An 18,347-nucleotide genomic window follows, 5' to 3' on the forward strand; every position below is an offset into this window, starting at 1 on the left:
AAAATTCTAATGGGCATAAATCTAAAGGTTTCCATCCAGAAAAAAAATGCTCCTTAAATCAGAGGAAATACTGAGTGCCCCAGTTTTGGTTGTGTTGGTTTTTTTCCCCTCAAGACAGCACCTAAGAATTAGTTCAGGCATCTCCATGAAGGCTGATGGCTTAAGACATGTTGCCTATGCATTTTTCCATGACTGAAAAATCCATGTGTCCGAAGGTTAACGGAGAAGACTCTTACCCTGGGACTCCCCCAGCTTCCATGTGATTGGCCAGGGTAACATCATGGGACCACACATCGTACTGCCACTTCTGCAGCCCAATAACGCCGCAGAGCACGTTCCCGGAGTGCACTCCTACGCGCATGTTAATGTCCACTCCAGTAGCATCTCTCACTTTCCTGCGATTGAGAATAAAGTCTTTGTTAATATACATTGTAGGCCCTTGGCTTTCTTTTAATTTACTAGTCAAATTATGTGGATGGCACACCCCTGGATGTGCTCAAGGCCAGGTTGGATAGGGCTCAGTGCAACCTGCTCTAGTGGCAGGGGAGTTGGAACTAGATGGTCTTTAAGGACCATTCCAATCCAAAACATTCTATCATTCGATGGTTCTATGAAAGTAGCAGTAACAACAGTAATAACATTTACCTCTTCTTAGCATTGCCTCCATTCTTTTAATGCTATGATTATATATTATCTTTCCTATTATCTCTATTTGCAACAATTTGTAGAAATATTAATTTTCAAGTCTATGTCTGAAATTCCTTCTTTTATATTCATCTGAAATTATTTGGGAGGGCTGCAATGAATAGTGGAAATGTTTAGTCTCATGGTAGAATCTAGGGACTGTTTTTGTTCTACATGCTGCTTTTGGAGGTCTGGAGCTGCTGTTATGCACCCTTCCATCTAAAGACCCCAATGTTTACATTGAAGACCTTCTCTTATTTGTCATATCTGAGAAGAAGGAAGAAAACCACAGCACCTCAGGATATTCCACAGGCTGGGGCTTGTACACTCTTTCGGGATATGGGCTCAGTGCCATTCAGGCTGTGGAGAACATAGACTCAACAACCTTCCACATGCTTAGTGAGTGCTGCACCCTCTAGAACATTATACAGTGAATGAAAAGCTACCCTCACTGTCCAGACCACATCTAAACCTTTCCCGTCACAGAGTTAAGCATCTGTTCACCCCATCCCTAATCTCAGAAGAGCCTTACACTTAAGATAGGCAATCATCTTTGCAGAAGCAGTCCTTCTGAATCACTGGTGAGCGACTGAGGTCAAACAACCAGAACATTTCCAGACATATGTCACATGGGTACCTAACCACATTTGTAAAGAGTAATAAAACTAATTCAGATATCTACAGGCTTAGACAGTTCTAAGAAATGGGAAGATTATAACTTAACCAGATTTATGTATTTAAACCCCAAGTGATGTGGACCCAAAACTAGCCAGTAATAAGGAACGTGCACACACACCTGGAGAAATTCAGGGTGTTAATGGAAGAAACAACCACAGAAAAAGGAAACCAAATGGCTCCTGTATACAAGTTGGGTGCATAGTTCTAGCAACATCTTCAATCTCAGTGATAAGAATCATCAGTTTTCTACCTTCTGAATTATTGAATTAATGTGACAGTTTTCTCTTTTTTTTTTTTTTTGAAAGGGAATATATACTGCAATAGGCCTAATTTGATATGGTAAATCCTGCATTTAAGCAGTAATTCTCAAGTGTTTTTTTTCCTAGGAAATGAAAGTAACAGGACCACAACTGAAAGTATTTTAATTCCATCTGTCTCTCTCAAGTGTTTATTAGTATTTCTTTTCACATTGCCATTTTACACTGCTCTTGTGTAGCTGACACACTTTAAAATGAACTGCCTGTAAATGGTCTTTGTAAGCAGTTTGCAAATCACAAACACCACTTTGCTCTGCACAAGGTATATGACACAAGCCTAGCACTTTGGAAAAAAAGTGTTTTAAAATACTGGTCAAAATGGAAGTGGAACATTTATCCCCTACGAGTGCTTGTCAAAAGACCACCCTTCCATATTCTGTGGAATAAAGCAAGAGCAAGCGGAATAAAGTCTGCTTTATAACAAGCTCTCAGAATTTAAGCAGAGGAGCAAGCAACAGGACTGCATCTCTTCTGTCTCACAAATTAAAGAAACCACAGGAGACATTAAATTAGCAGTGTAACTCCAGACCAAATTAGGGCTTACCACTTCTTCTCTCCTGATCTCCTTGAACAATTGCCATGACAATGCAGACACTGAATGCATTCAAGAATGTAGGCTATCACATCCCCAGAGGACCTTTGCATTACCTACAGAAGCATATCTGAAACTTCCCACCTTTATTTCATTTTCTGCTCCCCCTGTCTCTTTGGTTTCCTTCAGCACAGCACAGTGCCCAGCCTGGCTGGGCAGTCAAAATACCCATCAAGACTGTATTTTTCCTATTGCAATGTGGAATTTGAGTTTGAAAGCATTCTGCATTTTTCAGAGGCATGGTTAGCTTGCAGGTAATTGTAGCAACTTTACTCCATACAAGCAAGCGTTCAGGTCATTAGGAAAGCATCTACACACTTTACCTGAGCTATATTCATCTATAATTCTGGACCAAGGTATCTAAGACTCACCTAGCCCTTTCTTACACACTTTAACACATTGAGCCTTAGGCATTTAATTCCCTGCAAATTTCCAGCTTTAACAGCATAGTTTCCTTTTGGATCAGACCTGCAGGAATTAAATCATACCTAAAAGAATTCTTTTATTTTGTATCTAGCATTCAAAATGGTATAACCATCTTATATCCAACAGTTTCTTTCACTTTCCTCTGAAATGGAATTTGTTTCATGCTATCAAATCAAAGGAAGTCTTTGAGAATGTGTGACTGAGAAACATGCAAATAAGGAAGTCACCAGACAGACAAGGGGGTAGAGTTGGAGCTGAATGGAAACAACACATACATTCACACACAAAAATATTTTGCCTTAAGAGATAAGCTCTGTCCTTAAAGCACCCAGTTAAGGTGGCCAGCTCTCAGCATCACAGGCAGCACTGGCATTTATGGCTTGATAAAGTGAGCATCCCACTCCTGGGCAAACAGGCTGCAGACTATAAGAAACATTGGATTTGTTCCAACATAAAGCAGAGAAGCAAAGCAATTAATCAATGGGACTACAATCCAAGTTTTCATGGGAACAATCCATAGCATAGGAAAGTTGAATTGCTCAAAATGGAGCTACACAACATTAGGTAAGAAGACTGAATAAGACTTTGTAGTACAGATCACCTGGAAATTTGGCAGAATTCTTTCTTTTTTGCTTCAAAGAGAACTGGAACTGAAACTATATTCAGGTGGTAAAATCTATATAGAACTCCTAATATAAACAGCAAATGACTTTATTTCAGTAGCTTACACAGAGGGGGCAGTTTTCACCTCAGTGACTGAATATAACAATAATTTCTATCTGACAAAAAAGATATTTCAGATAGAGCAAGTCAAACATATTGAGTGACACATTGCCAATAGCAAGAGTATTACTACTTCTCATTTTACAGGGCACAGAAGTATGTCAGGAGATGCTTCCATACAAGGATGCAGCAATCACACGACAAAATATGGAGCTGGTTAATAATCAGCAATTTTCATTCACCTGCAGGCTGCGACACTTGACATAATACTTTGAAAGGATTTGAAAACACAGGGTACAGATTCCTCACTCCTTCTGTAAGCAGGGTGTGGTAATCAGGCATCTGTCCATGGGAGCATTGTGGTTTCTGACTACAGTTATAAAGTCAGATCAGAATATGCTTTACAAGTAACATATAATTTTCTAGTCTATAATGCTGCTCTTACCAAGAACCTGATTGTACAGCATTTAACAATGAACCTACTTGATAGCAGCCTGAGCAGAAAGCTATTTAGGAGAAGATTGGAAGTTCTGAAGTGTGAGGAACTGACAGATTGCTCTCTGAGCTCAAGTAAAACATTGCTTTATGAAGTGTGATATACTTTGGTTCTTTGTGAAGGGCACTTTATGGCTCAAGCTTAGGGTTGTTTTTCCACCACCCTGTAACCTCCTATATTTTTTTCCTCTTAAGTAACAAAGCAACAGGTTGATCAGAAACTCTATGCAAATACTTTTAACTCACTTTTCTCACACATCACACAGATGTTTTGAAATGCAAGCCAGAAAGCTCTCATTTTTACTCAAAGGCTGGGGAAAAAATCGTGACATTTTTAAGCCAACCAACATGGAGAGCCAGAACTTCGGCACTGACACCCTTTTACCAACTGCTCTACAGAAGGGATGGTAGTTTTACTTCCTAGTAAAACTAGTATGCTAAAAAAGCAAATGGCTTAATTGTGATATTAAGTGAAAAAGAGAAAGCATCAAGTGAAAGCAACTGAAATGCAACCAAATCTGTAGACTTTTATCTTGCTTGGCAAGGAGAAATTCTCCCAAGTACCATTTAAAAATTAGATTTCTTTGGTCACTTTGTAAGATACAACCATTTTTGGATGAAGAAATAATATTTTAGAGAATGCAGCAACCTGATTCCTGTACTGAGGTTAGTTTTACAAAAGATTGCTAAGGCAAGGAGATCAAAATACTAGTTTCCAAAAATACTACACCTTTTCCATGAACACATAAAAGGGAAGAGAACCAAATTTGCTTTAGTCAACCTACCCATACAGTGATTACCCTGGATTGAGTTAGAAGACCAGATAACGAGAAGCCAAATCCCTCTTGTGACTATAATGACACACATTTAAGGATTAGAGGAATAATTTTGTATGGCTACTTCATTAGTCATTAAAATCAACACAATTCAACATTATCCATTTCATGATGCGGTGCACACCACACATATACCTCACAAGGATGGGCCAATTTCTCACTTTGCTAAATGGACAGTGGTTAATGTGATCTAGACAAAAACATAAAAATTGGATCTTAAATTTAGAGAAGAGCACACCAAGTTTTAAAGTCAAAGTCCAGCTTATTAGAAAAAATAAATCACACAGAGGATTCCCAAATATCCAGACCTCCACATGATACACACTTCTGCCAAGTGTAGCTCACATATATATACTATAATTTTAGTGAAAGACTGGTTTTAAAGTTTGGTTTTTTTTTTTAAGTTTAGTACTTACTTAATGGCTTCACACATGTCCAGTCCCATTTTCACACAATTCTTGGCATGATTTTGAAGAGATATAGGTAGTCCAGAAACACAGTAATAGCAGTCACCTAAGATCTTAATTCTCATACATTCATTTTCCTGGAGGAAAAAAAAGGAAATTGAAGACAGTGACTTTCAATTTGAAATAAATAAATGAAGTGTTACTGTTGCAAAGACTGCCTTAAATGACATTAGGAAAGTCCTTCTACTAAAGCTTGTTTCAGTAGAGAAAGGCTTGCTACAACAGAAACGCTGAGAGAGTTTTGTATGGTTGATCCCTCCACCAGTTATGGTCCTTAATGGGCACAAGCAGGAAGTAATTTCACTGCAAAACATGTTCACATCTGAGAATAAAGAGCTGAGCTAAACTATCATGTCCTCAATCTAAATAAAGCTTTTTTGTTTGAAATATGAAATCAAAAGATGTAATCTTCCTCATTTATGTCTATGAAGATATACTATGGAATGCTTCCAGAAGCTAGCAATCAGAATAGTATTTCTATACTTTATACTCTAAGACCATGTAAAGATTTTTATTTTTTAAAAACTGAAATTTAATTTTAATTTAATTTAATTTTTAAAATACTTGACAATAGTTTTTCAACAAATAAGAACACAGGAAATTTTTATCTGTTCTGAGGTTTCTGATTTTACCTTTACACATGAAGTTTGACTTAATTTTTATAAAAATGACACCTAAATAAGCAGAATAAAAAATTCTAATTGTATTTGATTCTTTTCTTGAGTAATAAAGAGCCTGTGGTCAGTAATTAAAATTGATTCAATCAATATTGTGTATCTTCTCCTTCAGTATCATAAATGATTTTTTTGAGACCAGAAAACTGACTAACTTTTTTCTATCTTGAGTTTCTTAATCTTGATATTGCAAAAAATCTATTTAGAGAAGTGTTCATTTGCCATTAAGCCTTATTGGGCTCTATGAGCTATCCCTATTGGTCCTATTAGAGAGCTATCTTGGGTTTCACAGACTGTCACTCTGGCAGAAATGCACTGTTGCACTCAGACCAGAGCCAGATCGTTTTCTTCACACATTTCAAATCCAATCTTCCTGCCAAAGTCTCAGAAATGCTGCACGAAGACCCCAAGAGGAAAAAAAAACCTCAACATTTTAAAGATGTCTTTCTTATTCAAACTAACAGCAGCAGCCCATAGCAACCCACCTTGGCAATCTGATCAAACTTGCCAAAGAGCTCATTTAACATGTGCACCAGCTCCCCTGGCGAGCAGTCACTGGCCAGGCGAGTGAATCCCACGATATCAGCGTACAAGATGCTGCAACAGAAAGGAACAGAATTTTGGTCACAGCTTCCTTCTGCAGCACTCAGATCCATCGACCAAAGCAAAACCTGAAAGCAAGTGCCCTGGACTTCACAAGGATATGCCCACACCCAAAGCAGCCACTACTAAATGCAGAGCAATAAATATAACTACATCTCTAGGTAAACATATATTTACCTTTATGGGTGTTGTGTTCATAGGTAATATATACCTCTATGTACCTTTATAGGTATTACCTCCTCAGGTATAACATTTATAGGCATACCTATATTTATAGGTATTTATAAATATTCTATACCTCTATCTGTTACGGGGTTGAAAAAATAGAAATATTTTTAAAGTCACAAATCATCAGTATAATAGCAATATGATAGTTTATAATATAATAGTTTCAAAGAGTATTTGTGTTCACAAGAGAACATGAGCTTCCCAAAAGTCCTGCAACATTTTTAATAAATCAGTTTCTAAGAATATAATTCAAACCAACTTGTCCAATAAAATTAAAAAAAAGCCAACAAAACAAACAAAAAAAACCCCAAACAAAAACGGGAAAAAGAACCATGTTAAAAAGAAAGAATGTTTGGGATGAAAGCGATTTATTTTTCCAGCTACTAGAAATTTTTAAATAATAAATAATCAGATCTGTCAGCAGAATATTTTGTCTCAGGTACTGTGTAAAATACATATGTGATACAGCTGCCTCTGTTTACATGATACAAATCCTGAGAAATTGTTCCAATTAAGAAAATTGCAAAATCTGAATCATACCACTGAGATGAATTACAATTTTGACTAGCATACACAGAAGCAGGATTTGGTACTTCAATCTGAAAAATTAAGACATTATGAAAAACAGCCCATTATTGTGTGGCTTTTTCTCAACAACTCCTTCATAGTAACACCTTTGTGGCTCTTCGGGAATGGAGCATTGTCAGCATTTGACCAACTTAAGGGGTGCTACATATTAAGTTGCTGAAAAGCATGTTTAAAAAAATATTTTCTTAATTCCTCCCTTAACTCTTTCTTTCATTTTTTTTTTCCTAAATGTTGTTGATACATTTTATTACAGTACAATACCTTACATTGGTGTGCCTTTTGACATACAAATTGTGGAAGTTGTTGGTGTTTTCCAGCTGGCCTGCCTTTGGACCTTGTAACCTCTGAATGATCTCTGCTTTCATTTCCATGGCAATGTGAGCAGGCAGTAAAGAAAGTAGAAGACGCTCCTAAAATTTAAAATGAAATCCACAGTTTTTTTAAGGAGAATAAATTCAGTATGGCATCAATACTGTGCAAGGCACACCTATTGTCAATACCACAGAACATTTTGATGAGGCCTTGCACTCAGGCCTGGTAGGAACTCCAAAGTTAATCAGCATCTTGAGGAGTCTGACAGAGACATACACACATTTCCAAGGAATACCTGCCTTCTTCAAGGTTCTGTGTATATTAGAAAAAGCTTAAGATAAGCTTAACATTTGATGATGTTATCTACAGGAATCTATTCAACATCTGAGTAGGATGCAGCAAACAAAACAAGAGTCACAAGGCCAGTCCAGGAGACTTTCACAGAAATGCAGTCTCATTCAAGCAGAATTAAGCAACATCTTTCTTTTTTTCTTTCATGCATTTTAAATGCTCTGCCATAATTTTAGCAGTTAGACTGAAAATAAAATACACAGAATATGCTGAACTTATGCAAAGCATTTTGATAGGTACTCTCTCCTTTAATATGGCATTTGACAATTTCTTTTCTAATTAACCTAAATGCATATGGAATACTAAAAAAATCCAAACCCTACATATTTTTCCTCATCATTTGGTATTAGGGTCTTCCTCTTCATTTGATATTATGGTCTTCCTCTTCTAAAGCTCTCTGACACTTCCATTTTGCCCATTTCACCTGTGACAGCTTTAGACTGATTTCCTGATTCACTGGTAATCAGGTCAACAAGAACTCTGCCAAAAAAAAAAAAAAAAAAATCCTTCTTGCTTTATCATATTCCATCTTGAAACTGAACAAGAATTTCCCATTTTCTGATAGGCAGACAGGAGAGACTCCATCTGGCTAAGGATGAAAACCAGAAGCCTGAACCAGTGAAGAGGGGGAAGGCATCTGAAAAAGCCCCTAACAGAGTCAGAGAGAGAAACAGCTACACCAGAAAAGATGCCGACCTCAAAATGTGCATGATTCTCAGGTGCTACTCAGAATGATGCATGCTCTTTGGTTAACAAGAGTATTTTCGCAGACTTTGCAGTTCTGTTCATGAAGGTACCAGAAGAAGGGTAGCCATTAATTCAATCCTCTGCCTGGTATAATTATTCCTGTTCAGGTCTGATGACCTTGAGTAGAGCAAGGCAATAACGGGGCTATAAACTCTTCTAATATTTGCAGCAACCTTGGCTATCTATCTCTGTCAAAGATAGTGACAAATTCACATTCCTCATAGCATATGTGCACTTTTAAGCATAGCACTCAGTAACATGAGGCCCTGTGAAACTGATCCTGCACATATTTGGCAAAAAACTTCTATTGCAGTGAATCAAGACAGAATCTTGCTTTGCTGCTAATTAATATTGAACTAATAATTTACTTCTTAAATGCAAGATTAATTTAGTATGTTTAGGCATTTTAGCAAGTTCACATCCAAGAGACCGGGGTATTTTCATTGCTTTTGTTCACTGGCAGTGTTTCATTTCCACTGCTCCTTGGTGGAGGTATTTTGCTAACTTGTGAATAATATCTGTACAACCAATCAATTTTTTCCATAATGAAAACCTGCTCTTTCAGGTTGCTCTTTATCTATCAGTACAGGATTGTTCAGACTTGTTAACAACTGTAATTACAGAGTTAATGGAGAGGTGAGTGCTCTTAGCTACAATTTTACATCACTATACTCCTTTTATACCATGGTTTGTAAATGCAAGCTGGTTCACTATCTTCCTTTGACTGTTATGATTCCAGACACAGAGTGATGCAGACACTCAATGTCCAGGTTACTGCTTACATCTTTGAAACTCAGAAAGGATGGTAAAAGGTCATAAAGCAACAAATGTTTTCAAGGAAGCAAGAAAAATAACCAAGAGAAAAAGTTTTCATAGAAAGCAGGATAAAGTCAACTACAAGCTAAAGAATCATATGAGGAAAAGGAAAACAGAATGCCCTCATTTTGTAGGGAAAATCAGGAGAGATGGAATATGTCCCCTTCTTTTTTTCTTCAGGCCAGCCCACTATTCATTCTGATTAAACATCCTGATGAAGCTGTTCACTACACCAGAATTCCCTCCAAAGAACGTTTTTCTTCCTCCATTTTCACTGTACAAAAGAGAAGGCTGCAACCAGAGGTTGCTTTAGAGAACTGCAATTGGTGAAGCACACTGTAGAACACCTTGCCACACCCAGGTGCACATACAGCCTTCAGCCACCCTCTCCATCCTCCAGGCTGCAAGCATTCACACTTCAGTCCTGACGTTATTCCTTGTGTGATAATGTGGATTGTTCATTTTCATTTCTTTCACTAAAAGACAGCTGTGAAAGAAGGTGAATCTCAACTACTGATAAACACTGCGGCTGGGCTGGTCAGTTGAAGATCCTAAGAAATGCAAATCACATGAGAACACCTCTTCCTGCCTGTTTTGTCATTGCTGTTGGCTCAAAAGAGCACAGTGGAAGGATCAAAACCACTTACTGATCCGCTTGCAGTGCATGATGTTCTGCACTGAAACTCCTGCAGAGTGGAACAATGCAAGGAACACCACAAATCAAGACTGCTGCTTATGCTGGCTTTATATTTGGTAATACATTCCATTCTGTACTATTCTCTCAAAAGGACAGAAAATCTACACATCAAAACTAGTTGAACTGAGATACAAGACACTGACTTTTAGACAAAAATCTTCCTTATTTGTAGTAGACAGAGAAGCCACTTTAAGAACTACAGTCTGTAAGAAAAAAGCTGAAATAATTCTGAATGCAGGTCAAGAGGTACCACTTAAAGTCTTCAGACTGAAAATAAGAATACCTGCTTCTGGTGAAAGAGAAACTGCTGTGCTATGACAATAATGAAAATCTCCTCACAAATGTCCTTCCCTAGAATATTAATAACATGACCTTAACAACTTATACAGGGGATTTATACACACAAGACTGCTTCCTGACTTATTCCCTGGAACTATGCTTTCCTCTCAACCATTCAAGTCACTTCCAGCTGATACCTTTCAAATCCTAGGGCTAAAAGATGGAACCCACTACCTATACTGAATACAACATTAAAGTGCCTTTCAATACTATAAGTTAAGTACTTCTCTCTTCTCCACCCGGACCCCACTAGAAGGACAGCAAATAGGCATCCCCCCTGGGTTCTCCAGCTGAAGATTGTCTGTGATATATGTCAAACTGTTATTTGAGTTCCTGTTCTCTCAATCTCTCATATCCAAGTGATCTCTTTGTCAGAATTTTCCCTGAAACATAGAGATGACTTTAGCAGTGATACTTAGTTACACATCACTCCTCTAAAGCTTGATAAACTCTGGTTGCTTTCTTAGCTAGAATAAGTTGGCAGAGCTCAGTTAAAGAACATACCATTGTGCTGTTTTCTGCAAGGTGGCAGCTGCATGTATCTCACAAAACATCATGCAACAGCATGTTCTGCAGCAAACAAGCACAATATCCTCAAACACTGGGTACAGGTTATTTTCAAGAGTGAATATTTCACAAATCAATCTCTTCTTGGCCTGAGGCAATAATACTTTTATATTTGCTTATTCCTGTTTTGTTATGCAAACTACCAATACTGATTCACTCATGTGTACAAGATTACACCATGATCAACGCTTTACTGAACATAAATGTAAGCATTTATAGATTTAAAGGCCAAATATTCTTTCACCTAGTCTGATCTCTGGAATAATATAGCTAACAGAATGTCATTAAGGAAAAATAAAAGTAGTCTGATAGGACTCACCCTATTAAAATCAACTTTGTGCCTTGCTGTCAATGGAGAGAAACTGTCCTTCTAGGCAATTCACAGAATCTAATAGTGAAATCCTGAGGTAGCAATTCTCTCTCTCTCTCTCTCTCTCTCTCTCTCTCTGTTATCTAGGGAGAGAACTGCAGGTCCAAATTTTGGTCTTACTGTAAGAAATGTCCATCTTTGTTGTTAAGCTTTTTCTGATATTCAAGAAGTCTGCAGAAAAACTATATATTTATAGATCAGTAAAGGACTGTAGGAATATTTTTGTCCTTATAATCCCACATAGAGATATTTTTGCCCCTTTCAATGTCATTTAGGGCACTGAATATTGAATTCTGCTTTTCTGTGGTGTGGATTTTGTTTTCAGATTCTTGTGGCATATATCTAATAATCTCTTTAGCGAGTTTGACAAATCAGGTCAGTAAGTCAGTAGTAAGAGCTCCAGAAGCAATTAGCCTATGCACGCATCCTGCTTCACTATAACGTTTAGACATAAACACAAATAATATCAAATTTTAAGCTGCCCTTGAAATGTATAAAAAATAACCTAAAATAAATGAATTTTCTGATTCCTGATCACAGCATGATGGAACGGCCAAGAGTTGATAGAGATGGTCATCTAGAGGGTATTTGTCTAAGTACCATACTGTTAACCCAGACATCATGATCATCCTCTAAAACACACCTACAAGAATAAAGAATTGTAAATTGTTTTTTCTTAAAGCTAACTTGGACTTCTAAGTGAGAGATGAGAAAGTTCCTAAAAATTATGTCCCACTATCTCCTTAAATTTAGCCTATGTTAATAACCTCCATCAATCTCATTACTTTGGCTGAAGCCAATAAATTCATTTTACTTATACACAACAAGAAAGGTATTCAATCTTGACTACAGAGACATTGAGAGACGGAGAATTCACCAACTTCTAGTGGTTGACCACCTGAACTGTTAAAAACTGTTAAAAATGTGTTCTGTATTTCTTACTTTGAAGCGTTGGACCTGTTATATCATTCTCAGCTCAAGATAAATGTCCTTACTCTTATATCTGTAAACACAGGTAACTGTCTTTTTGATCAGGTAAACAGACTTAGGTGTAAAAATCTCCTCCTCCTAAGTATTTTCTACATCTCTTCTCAAAATCCTCAACAACCTTCAAGCATTCTTAAGGGTTTCTTGACACAAATCCTAACATTTTGCTCCAGTGAACAAAGACATGCATACATTTATTTCCCTCAGTATGTCCATGACTTACTCTGTGCAACCTTCTATTGTAACATCCCCGGAGTTCCCTGTCTGCTGTTCCACGTCTCCTATTTCCTCCAAAATATTGTACGAAGTTGCAGCCTTACAATATCCTAGCTATGGCCCATACTCTTTCAGAATTATGTCTCTTCGGAAAGTTACAAAAAACTCTCTTGATTAATACTGTTTACAAAGTATTCAATATTATGGTATTTATTATCAGATCAGTATTTACATTTTCTGCAAAAATTATTGTCTGTGAATGTCTTCACATACCTCCTAGATCATTAAAAAAATACATAATAGCATAAACAATGAGATGAGCTTCTTGCAGAACATAATACACATGCCAGTTCATTGAACATCTCCAGTGACAACTTCCAGTTACTCCACTCAAAATCTATTAGGCTGTGCTTTCTTGCTGGGAAGTGTCAGTACTTTTATGCTGAACATCACTGAAATCTTTTGATTATGGAAAGTTACTTAACCCAAACCTGTACCCATTAAATACTAAAAAACACTTTCTTATTACTTGATTTCCAACCAAACTGTTGAGTGCATCATTCTATTTCTTTCCAAATATAATTCCATCACAGCAGCACCTTTTATTTCATACTGATTGTTTATACTTTTTCTATCTAGTGGCAGCCCCTTCCTTGGTTATGATGGCATTTTTCCTGGAAAGCTTCCAAAGCACTTTCATTGGCTTTGACAAAACAGGACAAGGATCAAGGATTTTTCATGACATCTAGAAATCTCCTACATATCACATCTCTTGTCATTTTGATTTTTTTTATATATCTAGTTGCTGCTTTTGCTTGTGGCCAGTACAGGCTTTATGACACAGATAACATCTTTCCTGATGGCAGAACTATGAACTGTCATCTGTACACATCTGTTCTCGTAAATGCCACCCACACCCCTACCCCCCCCCCACTGCTAACAATATTAATTTCTGATTTTTTTCTCCTTGGAAAATGAGTTTTTCCCCGAGCATAGTACCATAAAGCTTTTTATTTTCATGACCCTTTTGGTGAAATTTCAAGTGTGCAATGCCAGGAGCTACAATACCAACACCAGAATATCAACACACGCACAAGGGAAATGAAAGCACCATCCTCTCATTCCTCACTAGTTCCCCAGGCATGAAATGCAAATGCCCTCATGAATTTATTCTGCAGAAGACAAGCTGTAGTTGTCCAGGAGCTGCTCCTGTGAGAATAGGAGGAACCCCCAAGTGGGGGCTACCAGTTTTCAGGCCCAAGGCAGCTGAAAGGTCACGAGCTCAGATGGTGATGAGCTGTGTCCACCCGGGTGCTGGGACTGGACCAGAGCCAGGGTGAGGCCGAGGTCGGTGCCAGACAGGGATCTGCTCCCACAGTGCTGCCTGGGAACCTCTGCCTGGGAAGAGGCTCTGCCCTCCCCACTCAGTCCCTGAGCTCCAGTCATTGCCTTCAGAAAGGGGACAGTTGTGTTCAAATAATTTTGCCATTGGTGTGACTCGGTCACTTCACAAGAGCAGTAAAGCCAATGCAGGCTGTCAGTTTAAGGCAAGGGTTTGCAAGCTAAATATTCAGCAGTGTGCACCCTCAGTGTGCCCAGCTCGTTTGCTGTAGAGTAGCTCTGGGAGTGTAGAGCTGCCATCTCACCAGTCACCTCCACATCCAAAAAATACTAAAGCTACGCAAAAGCACCACCACTGTTTCAATGTAGGGGACTGAAAGCTCATTTAGATTCACAGGCTCACCACATATTTGGCAAAGACAAATTCCTTCACAGAACCTAGGGGATGTTTAATGCTTATGCATAGATTACAGTTTGCATATGCAGCCTGTTTATGACTAATTTTGCAGACGATGTTCACTACACCTTCAGAAAGCGCGCCTGTCCTGGGGCTGTTCAAGTGACGAGTCACCAAACAACACAACAATAGAGTAAAAGAGAACACACCAACATACACAGCCAGACCTGCCTAATTAACTGACAGAATTTCAAGGTTTGTTTCTGTCTGATCGTGTTAATTCTTGCTCTAAATTTCATATATTTCAAGAACTGATGAACAGACAGAAGCAGCATTTTGCAAAGAATCAGTTTGATGAGTTTATCAGTCATCAATAGAGGTCTTTAATAGAGGTATCAGTCTTTAATAGAGGTGAGGTATTATAGTGCTGGCAATTACTCAATACCATTCTTTTAAACAATAAACTATTTAACTCTGGTACAACTCACTTCACATTTTGATGAGAAGAATTTTGTTATGTTTTCAACAAAAATGAAGAAAACCAAATCCATCTCTCTTTTTGCATATTTTTCTTCTTCCAAGCCATCTATGAGACATGTCAGGGAAGATATTCAAGAGTACTGCTTGAAAGGTATCTACGCAGTCCTTTTTCAAAGACCAAAGCTTCCTGTTCATCTGCCCAGTTCAGAGCCAAACCTTGTGGTTAAAAGCATCAAATCCAAAGCAAATCCAAAAGCACTTCTAAGGCACAGCACTGCATTTAAGTTAGAAGATCATATCTGAAGCGCATTGACAGCATCACTCCTCCACAGCCTTCTAGATAGCATGAAACTGATAGTTTTTACCTTTGACATTGCCTCTGGTGTTTTAGCCATCTGCTTACAGATTGCCAAGTAAACATGCAAGAATGGATTTCTTTCTGTATTTCACTGGTGATTTGCTAATATTTTACTGGATAGTCTACAGAGAGCATACATTTGAGTGACCAAATGTTACCACACAGAATAAAGATCAAAATCTAGATTTTTAAGAATAAAGATTCTTACCAGGTACCTAGCTGCACTTGTCAGGAGCTCAAAAACACTTTAAAGTGGGTCAGACAAGAGCACTGAGAAGTAGAGCCACACAGCAATAGAAATAAATCAAAACAGTCAATCTTTGTCAAGAGTGGAAGTAGTTAAACATAGTTTTGGCCCATAAAACAGCCGGTTCAAATAGAGATAAAAGTTTATTCAAGTAGAATTAAGAGTTTATTTCACCCATAATTAATGAAAAGTGAGCCTACAGTAAGGAGCTGTGGTACTTCTTGTGAAACAGTCATGATAAATTTTAATGTTGCAAGCTGTATATTTTAACACCTCTTTTCTGAGCACCACTATTTATTCAACAGCTCACTTCCTAGCCTTGAAGACAGAGGAGGCTGACTCACACTAGGTGGAAATCAAAGAACAGGCAGATGTCTGGAGGGTGTATGCTGTTACTGCATTCATAAAGCAGACCTCTTGTTTCCTTACAATAGTCTAAATAAAAGGGAACAAGAATGGTTTGCATTATATTTCCATCTCAGGATTGACAGTTTCTTGTAGAAATCTCCCAACTGCTCTTTAATGATTATATTCACCAGCTACTAAAGATAGAAAGTTTTCAATGAAAAACTTTGCTCCCCCTGAAAAAAAAAATCAAAAAACAATATAAACAGAGTTCTGAAAATCAATTCTCTTTATTTTGAGGAATCTGACCAGGAAAGAAAAGCAACAACTTACTGTAAAGCAGATACATGCTAAACTAGTAATTAACACTCATTACCAGGCCTAACCACAAAACAGAATTTAGCATAAATCATAGCAAGGGTTAAAGCTTTCAGAATTAGCCTGGTTTCATTTTCTAAATATTTTCTGAATTTTATTCTGTACATTTTATTTTCTGAACATTTTCCATGTTACTGTGTGTACAATTTTGGAAGTGTTTCCTGTGGTATGTTCCAGATGTACTTACACATGTAAGTTTGCAGACAGGAACTCAGGCTGAATCACAGAAAGACAGGAATGGTAACTACCAGACCTTGAAGTGCCTTGTCACCTAGGAAAAGCCTGTCCTCCTGGGACACTGTCTGTGTGTGCAATGCATTGAGAAAATTGGAATCCTAAAAATGCAACTGAGAAAAAATTAGATCTGCATGAGGAAGCCACATAAGAAGAAAATTCCCAGAAGAGGGTGCTGTTTATGATTCTGCACAAAGAGCCACCAGGTCGTTAGCTCCAGGCTGGAAGGAGGCACCTTAATGTGCTTGCATCTCTGTTGTGGGCAAAACAGTCTGCAGTCAGGTAATTTTAATAAAATTAATTTACTGTAAACAAAAACAAACCTCTCACCGCTGATTGCAGTTTTGAAAAAAAAACTTAAAAACCAAAACAATGAAGATGAACACTGAGATAGACACTTAACCATCTATGCTCTGAACTTCCTGGCCTCAGTTTTCCCTCTTTTTGCTCTGTCCATCAAAATTCCTGTGCTGAGGTGGCAGGCAGGGTAGGAAGCTGAGATAGCAATGTGTGATAGTTTCGTTCTGTCACTGTTTGCTTAACCACTTCTGCTGCTCTATGATTAAGGGTTTCTGCTGCCCTTGTCCTCCACATCTCTGATCCAGCCTCGAACACTGGTGGCCAGCAGTGCCCTCTGGTGTGTCCCTGCTCCAGCATAGATTGTCCATGTGCCACAGCTCCTCAGGGGCGAGAGTACCTTGTTTGGGTGGAGAGAGTCCTCTGCACAGATCAGCTTGTCTCCAGCCTCCAGAAGTTGCCTGTTTCCTTCTGAACTGTGTTTGGGCAGGGGCACCTTTGGTCCCTAGTTAGGTAACTTTTTGATACCAAATAGCTTAAGATTTTGTACACAAAGCAGGCTTTTTCCATGACTGTTTCATGTGCTCCACAGTAGGCTGGAGGCAGCTTTGGCAGACATGAAGTGATTCACAATGACCCCTCCTCCTGCTCACCACCTCAGCCCCCTGCAACCTGTGGCCACCAACACAGGCTCCACACAAAGCCACAGTGGCCAGTGGTACAGAAACAGGGTGTCAGCTCCAGAGGTTTTCAAGCTTTAACAGGAGATCCACAGGTTAAACAGTGTTCCCCATGTGCAAACCTTCATCAAAACAGCCCTCTCCAAAGTGAGACCTCAAGTCTCTTCCCATCTCCACAGAGAAATGCTTATCAGTGAGCATGAGGCAGAGCCCTAGCAACCTTTTCAGGTGAAAATAATTTGCTCCACAATGAAACCTTTTAAAAATCACTGAAGCAAGTACTAGATTTCCTGTTTCTGCAGTGCTCCAGGTGAATTCCCTAATCTCCAGGCTCCTGCAAAAAGGCTGCTCTGCTTCCTCTTTCTCTCTCATGGGATGTGCAATCCAGTGAAGACATTTGGTAGATGTCCTTCAGCACAGCAAAAGATGGGGCCCAGTTTGTCTCCTTGAGGGATTAGGGCTGTGTCTGAATTCTTGGTCTCACCTGCTGAAGGGTTAAAAATCTTACCAATTCCATATTCTATGTCCCTTGTTTTGGAATCCTGGTTTACACACTGATGCCTTCATGTTTGTACATGTGAAGATGCATACTGTAAAAAAACAATACCATAGCTGCAGCTGATTGATTTTGGCAGTTATTTGTAATGGCAGATATGCTATGGATTAATGAAATCTAATCTATGATCACTGCACTTAAATGGCTTCCAAACTTTCTAGAAATTTGGAAATAGTTTGTGACTTTTTTACCCATCACTGGTTTTGGTTATTTCCAGCATACATCATCAATATGCTCCATGCCTTTATGTAATTTGATTCCTTTTGAAACACTGCATTTTAAAAATGGATTAACAAATATATCCATCAGAAAAATATGCTG

At 38.3% G+C, this 18,347-nt stretch overlaps 1 protein-coding gene across 2 annotated transcripts in view; it reads right to left on the minus strand.

Annotated features, from left to right (window-relative positions):
• ADCY2 (adenylate cyclase 2) overlaps positions 1 to 18,347 on the minus strand; it is a 204,211-nt gene that overhangs the window by 64,096 nt on the left and 121,768 nt on the right. For both annotated transcript variants that reach the window (XM_053971425.1, XM_053971419.1), the window contains 4 exons: positions 7,573 to 7,721; positions 6,378 to 6,489; positions 5,168 to 5,295; positions 237 to 395 (listed from right to left, as the gene is read on the minus strand). In XM_053971425.1, the coding sequence (XP_053827400.1) occupies positions 237 to 395; positions 5,168 to 5,295; positions 6,378 to 6,489; positions 7,573 to 7,721 (548 nt within the window). The remainder of the gene's footprint in view (positions 1 to 236; positions 396 to 5,167; positions 5,296 to 6,377; positions 6,490 to 7,572; positions 7,722 to 18,347) is intronic.

Source organism: Vidua macroura, chromosome 1, assembly GCF_024509145.1.
Source record: "Vidua macroura isolate BioBank_ID:100142 chromosome 1, ASM2450914v1, whole genome shotgun sequence".
In the NCBI taxonomy this organism is placed as follows: domain Eukaryota; kingdom Metazoa; phylum Chordata; class Aves; order Passeriformes; family Viduidae; genus Vidua; species Vidua macroura.